General features: G+C 40.0%; 1 protein-coding gene across 4 annotated transcripts in view; it reads right to left on the reverse strand.

Moving 5' to 3' along the window:
• Positions 1–9,217: 9,217 nt before the first annotated feature.
• The window catches only part of ZGRF1 (zinc finger GRF-type containing 1), a 97,610-nt gene continuing 91,947 nt past the window's right edge, over positions 9,218–14,880 (reverse strand). For 3 of the 4 annotated variants that reach the window (XM_074396578.1, XM_074396577.1, XM_074396576.1), the window contains one exon: positions 9,218–14,830. In XM_074396578.1, the coding sequence (XP_074252679.1) occupies positions 14,712–14,830 (119 nt within the window). In that variant the 3' untranslated portion in view covers positions 9,218–14,711. The remainder of the gene's footprint in view (positions 14,831–14,880) is intronic. The other variant, XM_074396575.1, reaches the window with a different exon arrangement.

Consider the following 14,880-nt stretch of genomic DNA (forward strand, 5'->3'; position numbering starts at 1 on the left):
AACCACTTGAGCCCGGGAAGGGGAGGTTGCAATGAGATGAGACCGCACCACCGCACTCCAGCCTGGGCAACAGAGTGAGACCCTGTCTCAAACAAACAAACAAACAAACAAAACAACAACAACAACAAAAAACTTTTATACATCAGAAAATGGTACAAGTATGTAGACAATAAAACAGTGTAATACAATAGTGTTGGGAGACGGGGTGTGGTGTATTTTCAGGGATCTAAAGATACACTTTAGAACCTAAAACATTGGCGGTCGACCCTTATTGCTGATTAATCCATTCTTTCTTCACCCCGCAGTATTTCTCGAGCGCCCACCTTGCTCGACGCCTAGCGAGGCGCAGCGTTCGCACCGGGCGCGAACCACGCAGCTGTGGCCTGCCCGGTGGAAACGACCCTGCGATAACGCAGTTGCCAGCACCGCTCTCGGCGGAGGAGCCAGGGCCGGGTCTCCAGGCCGGGAGGGGGCGGCCGCGGCGCGCCCGGGCAGCGCTCCCTGCACAAGTAGCTCTTCTATGTCTTTACACGCACTTCCAAAAAAACTTCGCAAGTCACAGAAACAATTCAGAATTCAACTAAGAAAATACAGAGTGAACCATATGGCCTGGGTGGCTCGAGTCGGCTGCATTTTCCTCCAGACAAAGAAGGGATTGAGGGTTGAAGGAAAGGAGAAAAAAAACCAACTTTCCGGCTGATGAAGCTGTTGTCTGGAGGCAATGATCCCAAATCTGAAGGCTTTATTCCGGCTCCGACGGAGACGTGATATGTCATATGATTAGCATCTTTCATATTTACAAGAGTGGTATGGGCTGCCAGTCTTGAGAGAAAGGCGAGAGAAAGAAGGGGGCATATGCTGAAATGGATTTAGCATTTGAAAGAGAGAAAGGAGATCGGATAAATACACTTAAACGAGGATTTAGTTTTACTCCCGTTGAGTTCTAATAGATTGTTGATTGAGATTTTAGGGGCCTGGAACCGAGGTGTCAGCAGTAATTTAAAGAAGGTATTCAGCCTGCCAGCGCCTCTTTTCTCCATTTCCCCCTCCCACCCCCCACACCCCTCCCTCATTTACGCCTTCAAGCAGTACGGGGCGGAGAAGGCTTTTAAAACAAAACACAAAACAAGATCTTCTGTGAGGGCGGCGCCCGAGGGAGCCCGAGCGCCGACGGGTGTGCGGGCGGCGCCCCCTACAGCCGGCCGCGCCTCCCGGGCAGCGCTCCCTTCCTGCGGCGCTGGAGCGTTTCAGGACGCGTTTCAGGAGGGCAGCCGGCTCACCACCGGCGCGCGGCGAAGTCGGGCGCCCCCTGGCGGGGCGCGGAGGTCGCGGGGGGATCCCGAGAACACCGCGGGGCTTCGGGGCCGCGGGGAAGCTCCCCGGCCAGACGGCCGCCGGGGGACAGGGGGTTTGGGATCTCTAGGTCGGTCCGGGGACGCCCCCTTCGGGACCTTCACCTGCGGCTCGGGTTACAGACGCACAGTGCCCAGCCGCGTCCTCCCCTGCAGTTTCAAAAGCCGAAATAAACAAATACAAAACACCTCCCCTAGTGGTTCTGATGGCTGCCAAGTTTGAGAACAATCGGATTTAAGCCCCACGAGTTTTGTTTTTTGTTTTGAGGATTTAGTAAGTCAGCTAGAAGTGACGGCAAGACCCAATAGGCTGGGGAAAAACACTGGGTCACCAGGCTCAAAAGGACCTCAGATGCAGAGTCGGTATAGACTCTGTATTAACATCATGTGTGTACAGATGTTTTCTTCACGCACCCGGAGCCACGTTCACATTCATTCTCCAGACTGCCTGTCGCTCCCCCGGTACATTTTAATTACCATCCGAATTGGTATTTGATGTTCATTTTTAGCTAGATGTCTCGTGTGTAAAACGTTGGGCGGGGACAGAGAGCTTTCAGCATCATTTCTCTTAGGCCTTAGTTCATGGGTCCAGACACCCAAATTTCTATTTCCGCTCGCCATTTTTATCTCTTTCCTGCTTAAATTTACTTGCCCTTAACTTTGTCAACAAATTACTGTGCTTTCCCAAGGGTTTAAGTAACTTAAGGACTTACCATTTTAGCACTTTACCTGTTAATTAGAATGAATTTAAGTTGCCCACATTTATCAACAGTAGAGACTAATACATTATACAATAATTTACGACAAAACTTTGGTAGTATATTTACATATAATTGCTACAATAACAAAATGTCATGCAGACATTAAAATTATATTTCTGATGGATATTTAATTTTTAAACCTCATTATGGTTTAGTATGACCCAAATTTATAGATATTTGTATCTAAATGATTGGACAGATATATAAGCTCATACATCCTAGAGTGAAAAATATATTCATAGTGGTTACCTTTTTTCCCGTTGAATAGTGGTAAGTTAAGTTTTTTATCTCTGTGTTTTCTAGGTAAATACTGGAACATTCATAATCAGAAATTGTTATTTTTTTTTTTTAATGCTAGCCTTTTATGTTGTAGTCTCTGTCAAACATTGGAAGGAAATTTCAGTTCAGAGATGTCTAAAGTGATGGTAAGTTGTATCATAGAACTCATCCACAGTTAAAACTAAGGCCCCAGGAGTTGGGCCATTTACATTGACATGGGATACTGTAATTTTAAGACTTTCTTTTTTTTTTTTTTTTTTTTTTTTTTAAGACGGAGTTTCGCCCTTGTTACCCAGGCTGGAGTGCAATGGCGCGATCTCGGCTCACCGCAACCTCCACCTCCTGGGTTCAGGCAATTCTCCTGCCTCAGCCTCCTGAGTAGCTGGGATTATAGGCACGTGCCACCATGCCCAGCTAATTTTTTGCACTTTTAGTAGAGACGGGGTTTCACCATGTTGACCAGGATGGTCTCGATCTATCGACCTCGTGATCCACCCGCCTCGGCCTCCCAAAGTGCTGGGATTACAGGCTTGAGCCACCGCGCCCGGCAAGACAAACATTTAAAACTTGTTCTCGAACTATCAATGGAAACAAACACTGTTGTAGAGCAGAGGAACATACAGTGCAATTTCAGTATTCTTGTTAAATCAAAATTCCTGGGGCTGGACAGAAAAAGGAAAGCTCCTCAATGCTGGATCACAGAACTTTCAGAGATGAGACCTCATCATAGGGTTTTCGTGGATTTCTAAAGAAAGATTTGGGTTTTTTTTGCTTGTTTGTTTTTCCTTTTCTTTCTTTTTTTTTTTTTTTTTTTGAGACAAGGTCTTGCTCTGTCACCCAGGCTGGAGTACAGTGGTACCATCTCAGCCCAATGCAACCTCCTTCTCCCAGGTTCAAGTGATTCTCCCACCTGAGCCTCCAGAGTAGCTGGAACAATAGACGCCCTATGACGCCCGGCTAATTTTTGTATTTTTAGTAGAGACGGGGTTTCACCATGTGGGCCAGGCTGGTCTCAAACTCCTGTCTACCTTGGCTTCCCATAATGCTGGGATTACAGGCATGAGCCACCGTGCCCAGCCAGATTATTAAAAAATAATAACAAAAAAAACAACAACAAAAAACTACATGTCTCAAAGCAATACATTCCCTTATTTAATAACAGTTGCCAGCAGGAAATTCTTTGTCTAATCTTTCTTAAATGTGTTTCTTCTTGATCTGCCCTCAGTAGTAATTAAAAACTTTCCTCCTTTTTCATTTTGTGCTTGGAAATATGGCATTTATGGCTACTGTTTAAAAAAATAATCGGGATCCAGAAAACACTTGATTCTGAGTTTTGCTTTCTTATGCTGTTAGGCTTTTGGCTTTCTCTGTGACAGAAGCCATCTTTACCCTGAAGGATGCCACTGTGGGTTTCTATTTAACAGCATTTTTATAGTAGCAATCACCACACTGAAACTATGTTGTATTACTGTCGGGTGCATGAGACAGCAGGACTGAGAATAAGAGAAACGAAAGGATTTGCAAGAGGATAATGGCATTCTTCTCAGCAAATTCTCTTTTTCTTCAGGGTTTTTATTTTTGAGGATTTGAGGCTTCATTTTCTCTTGAAGGAAGAAAAAGATTAACATCACAATACAATAATGTATAGAAAAATCAAAAGATGCCTTTCTAAGGCTATATGGTAAAAGTCTACTAAGAAATTCTGAAAAAACAAAATAGACTAGAAATAAAAAAATAAAACTCTATGTTAATGTTAACCCAAACCCAAATTCCTATTAATAGCCTAAATAGAAGATAGCTTTCACCTTGTTTTGTTTTAAAACAAAACAATATGCCACTAAAAGGTAGAGAAAAATATAATTTTATGAGTTGCCTGAATTTGGTGAGTTCTATAAGTACAGCTATAAAGGCAATTTCATCCAAATTAACATCAACTTGATGGGATAGATGTCATATATATTTTTTAATCACCTAAACATACAACACAAATTTCATATAACCTGCCACTGTGAAGCGTCAAGTTTGGGTGCCTTTAGTATGACACCAGGTATTGTGTGATATGCCTACCACTCCCTACCCACCATTTCTGATATACTGAGAAATCTTTGTTTGTATAGTGTCATTTGGCTATGATTAAGTGTTGACTAATGATGTATATAGTAAGTTGCCATTTTTTTTTTTTCTTATTGGCAACTAAAGCACTCCGTGGAGCCAACATGAACAGAAACATAAACAGGGCACTAAAATCTCACATTATTAATGAGTACAGAGAATCCCTATGTCCCCATAGATGCCTGTCCTAAGATTCATAAGCTCCACACCTGAGTTGAGACCTACCCCATGAACTGACAACGAGAACACCACCTCCTGAGTTCTTCAAGACATGCAATGAGATAGATGTATCCCAACAAGATTGAATGGGAATTGCTTTAATGTGACACTGCTACAGAAAATACACCCAGTGGTGCTCAACTAGCCATTTTCTCCTTTTTTTTTTATAGTAATCAGACCCCCATTTTTAGCTGGACATGTGGCTACCTCGAATAAAGACTATATTTCTCACTTTCCTTACAGTTAGGAGAGGTTGGTGCAACCCAATTCTAGCCAATGAGGTGCAAACAGAGGTGACACATGCAACTTCATGTCCTTAAGGGTGGGGGCATGCCCTCCTCCCTTGCTTTTCCTTTACCCTGCTGTTTAGAATATAGATAGGATATACGGATTTCCATCTAGGGTCATGAGGAAGAGGAGCACAGCCTGGAGATGGTGGAACAGTGACACGGTATTAGTTCTCCATTGCTTACTTTCCAACTTAATTGCAAGGGAGAAATAAATGTCTGCTTGTTGAGGCCATTGTTATTTTGGGTTTTCTATCATTCACAACGGAATCTAACAAGCTCCAAACTCGCAAAACAATGAAAAGTAACAGAGATGGAGCTCCTTTCACCTCTCTCTCAAAGTTACCTTGTTTCCTAGATAGTCAAAAGTGGCAATCTTGGCAGTAGAAGAAAGTAAACTAGTGAGTGTCTTATGTGGTCACGGCAGTCAGTGGTCAGCAGAAACTTGATGATAGCATAGTGGTCCAGCTTGTTTCTCTTGGGGGCGTTCTTCCGAGGGTATCTGGGCTGCCTCTGGAGTTGCAGTGTCTTGGGCCATGGGAAGGTGGGTGACATATGGTTCTTTGTGTGTGTGTGTGGCTGTGGACTCCTTTCAACACTTCCTTTGGCCTTCAAAGCCTTCACCAAAAGGAGGGGCAGAAGCTTCCTTCTTTGCCTTTGGCGCCATCTTGTGAAAAGGGTATACAGTTTTTTGTTTGTTTTTGAGACGGAATTTCGCTCTTGCTGACCAGACTGGAGTGCAGTGCTGCATTCTCGGCTCACTGCAACCTCTGCCTGCTGGGTTCAAGTGGTTCTCCCATCTCAGCCTCCGAGTAGCTGGGATTACAGTTGCCCACCACCACACTCAGCTAATTTTTTGTATTTTTAGTAGAGACAGGGTTTCATCATGTTGGCCAGGCTGGTCTCAAACTCCTGACCTCAGGTGATCTGCCCGCCTCAGCCTCCCAAAGTGCTGGGATTACAGGCGTGAGCCACCGCGCCCAGCCAGGGTATACGAAGTTTTAACACAGGCAAAAGTAGTCTAGAGAGAGTGGATTAGTGGTTACCTTGGGTGGAGGAGAGACTGACTCACTCCAAAGGGGCCCAAGGAAACTTTGCAGGTAATGAAAATGTTTTCGATCGTAGTGGTGGTTACATAGGTGTACATACATTTGTCAGAATTCATCAAGATGTACACTTAAATTAGGCTTATTTTCTGTACCTCAATAAAAGTAGCTTTTAAAAAACAAAAACATATTTCTTGGGATAAATGACTTTGAACTCTGTGGTTCTGACACAGGTGGACCAATGATCTCATGTTGAGAAACAATATTATAGGTGATGAGATGCAATAAAAAAAATTCTAATGTGATCACATTTGCAATGTTAGAAAAATCATTCTGGTGGGAAGAGTGACTGAAGACAATGAGTTGAAGAGCTTAGGGACATATAACTTCTGGGCTTATGGGACATGTGAGATCAGTTATCATAAATGTGTTGTGGCACCCATCTGCACATTAGTATAATTTCCTCTAGGACACCCAGAAGCCCAGGTGTAAGAAAATGGAAAAGGATGTTTGAATAAATCCATAGAGTTTTATCAGCTGGAAAAAAATCTGCAGCAAGCCAGTAATTTGTCAAGGCAGTTGAGAGTGCTTAAGTAGGAAGGTGTCTGGGCAGACAGGAAAAGATAAGGAAATTGATGATAGAATGCCAGTCAGGAGAAGAAAGATAATGATGAAGCCAGAAAATGTGTGTGGAAGTAAGGGAGAGGTCGTCGTCAGCAGCATGTTGGAGTAATTTAGGGTGATGATAAATCTCAGATGATTTTTTTTTTAAGTATAGACACCATGGAATGAGCTCTAAGATATATTGTTCAGTGAAAAAGGCAAGGTACACAGAATTTTTTACACAGTAGCCTACCATATAAAAGGAGGAGACCAGGTTGGGTACAGTGGCTCATGCCTGTAATCCCAGCACTTTGGGAGGCCAAGGCAGGAGGATTGCTTAAGGCTACAAGTTCAAGCCTAGCCTGGGCAACATAGCAAGGCCCCTTCTCTACAAAAAGGTTATAGTGAGCTACATTGGCGCCACTGCACTGCATCCTAGATGATGAAATTAAGCCCCATCTTTTAAAAAAAATCAAGACCTGGCATGCTCACACCTATAATCCCAGCATTTGTGATGCTGAGGCAAGAGAATCTCTTGAGCCTCAGCAAGAGCAACACAGTGAGACCCTGTCTCTACAAAAAAATACAAAAAAATTTAGCCTGGCATGCACTTGTCATCCTAGCTACTGGAGAGGTTAAGGTGGGAGGATCACCTGAGGCTGGGAGGTTGAGGCTGTAGTAAGCTAAGATCATGCCACTGCACTCCAGCCTGAGGGGCAGAGCAAGACCCTGTCTCTAAAAAATAAAAACAAAATAAATTTAAAAACAAAAAAACCTGGTGGAGGGGGAGATATTTATATGCATTTACCTTGCAGAAATATCTTACCAACATACAGAAATCTTATACCATTGGTTGATTCTGGGGAGAAAACCTGGGAGGCCGGAGGAGACAGGAGCAGGGGAAACTTTTCACCATATTCCTTTTTGTTTCTCTTGAATATCAAACCATGGGAATATTATCTATTCAAAAATATATAAATAGAACTAGACAAAAATTAGGGGAAAGAGAATAGATGTGGCATAAGGAATAAAAACAGAATACTGAATGAGATATTCATGCTTCAAGCATATAAACTAGGAACTGGCCAGGCACGGTGGCTCATGCCTGTAATCCCTGCACTTTGGGAGGCCAAGGTGGGCAGATCCCTTCAGCCCAGGGGTTTGATCATACCACTGCACTCCAAGCAGGGTGACAAGAGTGAGACACTGTTTCAAAGAAATTTAGTAGAGACAGGGTTTCACCATGTTGGCCAGGCTGGTCTTGAATTCCTGAGCTCAAGTGATCTGCCTACCTCGGCTTCCCAAAGTGCTGGGATTACACACATGAGCCACCGTGCCCTGCCCATTCTAGATTTTTATAACTTCCAATAGTTAAGCACTAACTGAGCACCTACTATATTGGTGCTGATCGCAAATTATAAATGCAAAACATGATTCTGAAGAGCCATCAGAACTAAAGTTATATATGTAGTTCCTTTACCAGTGTGTTGACTATTTTGTCCTTGGTCCCTTACATTCAGTCTGCTTGCCTAGGCAGCAAACATAGTGCATACAACAAAGTCTGGTATCATACAACAACATCTAGACTCATCAAATTACACTGGACTGCTTGCTGTTCATTACACTTGACCTTATGCTCTAAATTTGTTCTTATGTGATGTCACCATGTTGCTCAGGAAGGTCATCATCATCCATTCAAAACACTGGATAAGGCTCATAATACCTAAAAGGAGTCACAGACCTGTGGGAGTGGTCAGCTGGTTACACATACATCCACAGCTGTGCTGAAAGACTCGGGATCTTTACATGCCTCAGGACTTGTTAACCATATTGTCTTTCCCACCTGTTGGTCCCTTCCATTCACAACCATCCTTCTACCTCTCTATGACTTACATGGTCTTCAAAGATGTAGCTTCTACTTCACACTCCATAGCCTGACATTGACTCTAAATATAAGAAACCTAAGGATGTAGGAGACAAAGTATTGAGCTCCTGATGACATCATGGTCACGTTAGTTCTTATTTAGTGGTACACATTCCAAAAGAATGGGCAAAGGAGCCCGATCTTCTTGCTTCAAGTATGCCCCTTAGTTTTTCCATCAACGAGAGCTCTATTTTGCCCCATGTGGGGGTGGAGTGGTAGATAACTAGCCCTGCACTCCATGCCTGGCCTAACACATAAAACAAACTGCCTATGCCTGTTGTGCACAAAGGGCCAGCCACAGAGTAGATGCTCAATTAATGCACTGACTTTAATGGCACCAAAGAAATAATTAGTTCTATTCCAAGAAGCCACAAATCCATCATAATCAAATGAACTATATCAGTCTTTAAAGAGGCTAGCTACTATAGGTACCCTAAAACTTTCACTAAGGAAATTCTCTCTACCAGTTCTTTAGCCTGCAAGGTGACTGCTTCCTGATTTTTCACACATACAAGCAGGCATACATACATCTTCATTTATTATCAGGACTCGATTTGCAATAATTTAGACACTCACAGAGAATTTTCAAAAATCAACCTAACTAGGGTTTCAGGATGAGAGAAACTAAGAGGACTGCAGAGACCTTTGGTTAGTATTTTTCCTTTACTTTATAATCAAGTCATGCTAATGTAAACCAAACACACAACTTGAACTAAACACACATTTCACTCATGACTAATTACAAAGCAGGCATTTCAAATCAGTGTTGATCTAATGTTTTTAGAACAATTATTTAATTTTCAAGGTCCAATATCTGTCGAGTAAATCACCAATTTCCAGTTCATTCTTATTTAATATAAACTAATCTAATTAGTATAAAGATATATCACAGCTGTCTTTAAATTAAGCCATAGTCAAGAGCAAGCTGCATTTCGGGTTTGCTTTGGCATCCCCAAATCAAACTTTTTGTGTTTAAATATAAAAAAGCAATACCAAAAGTTATGTTTTATTTTGAAATTTTAAGCTAAGCTCTATAACCTCAAGTAACCTGTAATTTTTCACAAGTAATTCAAATTTTGAATGACGACAGGAGCTGGTTACAGAGGAAAGCAAAGTATGTTATTTTTTCATCTACTTTTGAGAATTAGAAGAATTTTAAGAATCATCAGTTCAGATATAAATACATTTTTGTTAAAAATCAATACTTCTCTTGTATTTAGTAGCAAACTACATCTCATAGTAGCAAATGTAGACATTCAAAGAGAAATAAACAAACTCATTTCTCTAGTAAAAATTATATTTACCAGGCAGGTATAGACTGTTCAACATATAGGCCAGGCACAGTGGCTCACACCTGTAATCCGAGCACTTTGGAAGGCTTACGGAGGGCGGATCACAGGTTCGAGCCCAGCCTGGCTGGTGAAAACCCACCTCTCCGTCTCAAAATAAAATAAAATAAATTGTTAATAAATGGTCATATACTAAATTAACTAAGGTAAATGATCAGGACATGAGTCTAGTTGGCTCCAAGAGGACTGTAACATTTTTGGTTTCAGTGTCTTTCACCCTTTTGGTAAAGTGACTTACAATACAAGTGGTACAGTATAGCCTTGCCTCAGAGCTGGATTAGCTTGGGTTCCAGCCCTGCCTTATGCTAGTCATGGTAGATTAGGTAGATCACTTCAATTTCTCTGGTCCTTGGCTTAATCATTTACAGAATAGGGACAATACCTATACCCCCATTGGGGTAAATGTTTGTGACAAAATCTTGAAACAAAAAAAATGTAACACAAATACTATATAAAGTAAGCAATTAATGATGAGTAAAGCCTAGAAATTTCATTCAATTTCAATATGTGATAAATTAAGACTTATTCTATAAATTAAAATCTTGATGACATTCTTATATAATCCTATCGTTTACTAAACACAAGTTGGGGGACATTGTTTTAAGATTATTGTTATCTATAAATATTTGATGGCTATAATTATAAAACTGGCTTATTACTTTGAGTATATTATAAAATCCTAAGAAACTTTACTATTTTGATTGTTTATTGAATGGGATGCTTCTTAAAGTTCAATTTGTATCTTTCCAACCTTGCAATTTGAGGTGAAAAAAGTAAAGAATGTGTTAGCCTGGGCTCTGGGGATTTTTTTTTTTTTAATGTCAAATATTTCTATTATCTTTTTCTCACTGAAATACATATAAAGACCATATTAATATTCAGGGTTCAGACAGTATGTCTTCACTCAAAATATATGATGGAGCCAAAAACAACTTCACAATGGTCAATACCACCCAATCAGAAGAATATTTTGATTTATTAATCTCTTTAAGAAAGATAAAGTAGATGAGCCCTTAGATCTCCCGCTCCCTTACTGGTTCTTTGAAGGAAATAAAGTGAGAGCTGTTTCTCACCTTATTTCTGTTGTAACAGCCTTGGGAAAAAGGAATGAGTGAAGACTCTGCTCTAATGGACAGGGGCTTGGGCAGGAGCACTAAGATCTGACTCCTAGATAAAAACCAGGCCTGCCACAGCTGACATTACACTTTGGGATGACATTCTGTGACCCAATCCACGATGGGAAAGATTAAAACCAGAGACAAAACTATTAATACCATATCCACTGTGGAGTAACGTCCACCCAGAGTGAACGAAAGCCTCTCCATCCTCTCCCCTACGTGGGAATCTCCATCCTAAACTAATGGAATGGGGGCAGCATGGAAACAGAGACTAAACCATTTCCATTTCTTCCTCCACACCACCATAACTTTTTTCTAAAGTTCCTGGTGTAAAACAGTGCTTAATCTAGTGAGCTATGCAGGTGGGCTAGAAAGAATGGAAAGGGGTTCTGCAAAACCAATATTTTCTATTAATGGAGTTGTAATTTTCTGTTAATTACAATATGCTATAAATTAGAAATAGGGAAATAATAGGTATGTAGCTATAAGATAGGGCTAATCCCTTAGCAAAAACGGCAGCATAGTATATTGTCAATCTCTTTGCCACCTTCTACACTGTAACATTTATACTAACTTGTTATGTTCTAAACAAGAGGAATGTTGTTGAGTGGAAAGTTCTTTTAAAGATTTCAATGTGTTCCTGTTTAAAAAGGAGCCAGATGTGGTGGCTCACACCTGTAATCTCAGCACTTTGGGAGGCTAAGGCAGGCAGATCCCCTGAGGTCAGGAGTTCGAGACTAGCCTGACCAACATGGTGAAACTCTGTCTCCACTAAAAATATAAAAATTACCCGGCCTGGAGGTGGGTGCCTGTTATCCCAGCTACTTGGGAGGCCAAGGCAGGAGAATCACTTGAACCTGGGAGGCAAAGGTTGCAGTGAGCTGAGATTGTGCCACTGCACTCCAGCCTGGCAAGAGAGCAAGACTCCATCTCAGAAAACAAAAGTAAAAATAAAAATAAATGAAAAGGTTTCAGTGGCCTCTGTCACATTAGAATAACTATAAAAACATATAAGATAAATATTTGACACTCATAGCTGACCAATTATTGGCACAAATTGGGAGGAACAGTAATGAACTGCTATAATGATATAATTGGATTGAAAATACAAAATTGATACACTAGGTACATAATGTCATTAGAAACAGAGTAGGCATGCTCACCAAAAAAAAAAAAAAAAAAAAAACAAAAACAAAAACAAAAAAAAAACCCTTTATTAAATATCAAAATACAAGGTTTATACCTACCAAAAAATAAGGCAGCTATACTTTTCAGTGCAGTTACTGCTTTCTGAGATTGGTGGAATGCTGAACCCACCTTCTACATCAGAATATTTGGCAATGTCTGGAGATATTTTTAATTGTCACAACCTTGGGGTAAGGTGCCACTGGCATCTCGTGGGCAGAGGCCAGGGATGTTGCTACAGAGCACAGCACAGCCCCCCTCATAAGAAAGAATTATCTGGTCCAAAAATTTTAAAAATGCCATTACTCTATACTATCAAGACCTCTCCCTACATCATGGTAGAAATGGAAATTTCTGGAAAACTGACGAAATGAGAGGTTAAGGGTAGGGAGCAGTTAATGACAGCACAGGCACAAGTGTGGAAGGTTGTGCCAGAGCCTCTGAGCAGTTCTAGATAAAAGCTAGTAGGAATTAGACTAGGAATAGTGCAAAATCAGTCAGCCATCCAGCTGTAGATCTGAGATAGAAATTCAACTATCATACAAATGAATAGTAAGTGAAGCCAAGGGCAATTCACGTAGTGTTTACATAGCTCTCATAAGGGTATGTAACAGAAATATATCCTCAGATATACAAAGCCTCAAAAGATATATCATCTATATGCACTTTTTGAGGAAAATAAATTACCTGAGACCTAGCTCCAGCAGGCCAACAGACTCAAAATTAAGAAATAAAAAATAGGGAGGTTTGGGCAGCAAAATTCAGGAATCCAGTTTAAATGTATGTTGTCAGTTAGATTTATGGGTAAAGCACGGTTCTGTAATACTTCCTTCAACTATTCCTTCTGCTTTGTAAGGATATGTTAGAAGTTACATCTTTCACTTCACAGTTTGGATGAACACTTAAAAGAGCAACTGTTGTTGCAAACAGTAACACATTTGGGAAAAGCCTTGGGGAAGGACTAAACCACAAGTTTTATTATTAAATTTATTTTTCTCCCTAAGAGTTCCATGGAGGCTGACCAGTCATTTTTTTTTATTGTGAAATAATTCAAGTAAGAATTTTCCTGCATCTTTAAAATGAATATTGAGTGACTTGGATCACTAAGATTTTTTTTAAATTAGTAAAAATATTGCATTGATATTAATTATAATCAAGTCCTTGTCATTTTTCCATCTAGGATGTATAAATGCTCCTTTGTTAATAATGTCCAAGAATCAGTATGGACACAAACGGTTTAAAACAACTATATATATATATACACACACATAAAATATGAGCATAGAAAAAACATTGAAGGAATGTTAGTGATTATCTCCCAGTAGAGTATTTCGAGGTGACTTTCATTTTCTGTTGTATACTTTCTTGCATTTTGCAAATTTTCTACATGAATAATGTATTATTTTTATAATAAAAAGTTGTAATCCACATATATAGGTCAATACCTACTGTACAAACAAATGCAGAGGAAAAAGAGTAGAAAAAAAATGAACCAAAGGTAATTTTCATTCATTTGTTCATTCTTCCAATGGATACTTACTAAGCACCTGCACATATCTCTATCACATATGGTGCAAGGCACTAGCCAAGGCCAGGTGTTGAACACTGCTATCTCCAGGTGTAAACTCTTAGTGTTTTTCTTTCTTCTTTTGTGTACTTTTCAAAAGGTTTAGACATAAAAACATACTTATGAATATATTTTTATTTATAAAATAGTGAGGCCTTATAATCATTTGAAAAATATTCTCATAAAATTAAAGTTTAGAAAGGTGTTGGTAATCTGATTGTATAGATATGTTTCCAACAGATAAGCTCTGGAGACAGTCACTTATTATTGAAGCATGTAGGCATTCTCCATACCCTGCCCCTTGTAAAATTCATTTCGTTAGCAAACAGAAATCATTTTTCTTAGAAACAAACTTAGTTTTTTAGTAGGATTTTATACTACCTTTAATATCTGCCTATCTTAATATAAGTACTGTACATTTTTTGAAGAACAAAATTTTACATCTGTTTAGTATGTTATTTAAATATCATAAAGCAATTTTTTATTTTATTTTATTTTTATTATTTTTTTTTTGAGACGGAGTTTCGCTCTTGTTACCCAGGCTGGAGTGCAATGGCGCGATCTCGGCTCACCGCAACCTCCACCTCCCAGGTTCAGGCAATTCTCCTGCCTCAGCCTCCTGCGTAGCTCGGATTATAGGCATGTGCCACCATGCCCAGCTAATTTTTTGTATTTTTAGTAGAGACGAGGTTTCACCATATTGACCAGGATGGTCTCGATTTCTTGACCTCGTGATCCACCCGCCTCGGCCTCCCAAAGTGCTGGGATTACAGGCTTGAGCCACCGCGCCCGGCTCATAAAGCATTTTTAATAAGAGTTTAGAGTAATAAATATATAAAAAACAGTGTAAAATGAGTCTGAATTTACATAAATACAAAATATTTATACCATGCTTTTTGTGAATGATATTTATCTTTTTTCACTCTTTTTCCTCTGTTTTTCTTCAGCTTGTTTTTCAAAATAATCTTTAAGGAGATGGTTCAGCTGTGGTTCATACTGGCTTGCATGTTGTAATCCATCTTCCCTTCCTTAAAAAAAATATAACATTGAATAACTAACTGCTTATATATGGTTATTT

Source organism: Saimiri boliviensis, chromosome 3 (assembly GCF_048565385.1).
Source record: "Saimiri boliviensis isolate mSaiBol1 chromosome 3, mSaiBol1.pri, whole genome shotgun sequence".
NCBI lineage: Eukaryota > Metazoa > Chordata > Mammalia > Primates > Cebidae > Saimiri > Saimiri boliviensis.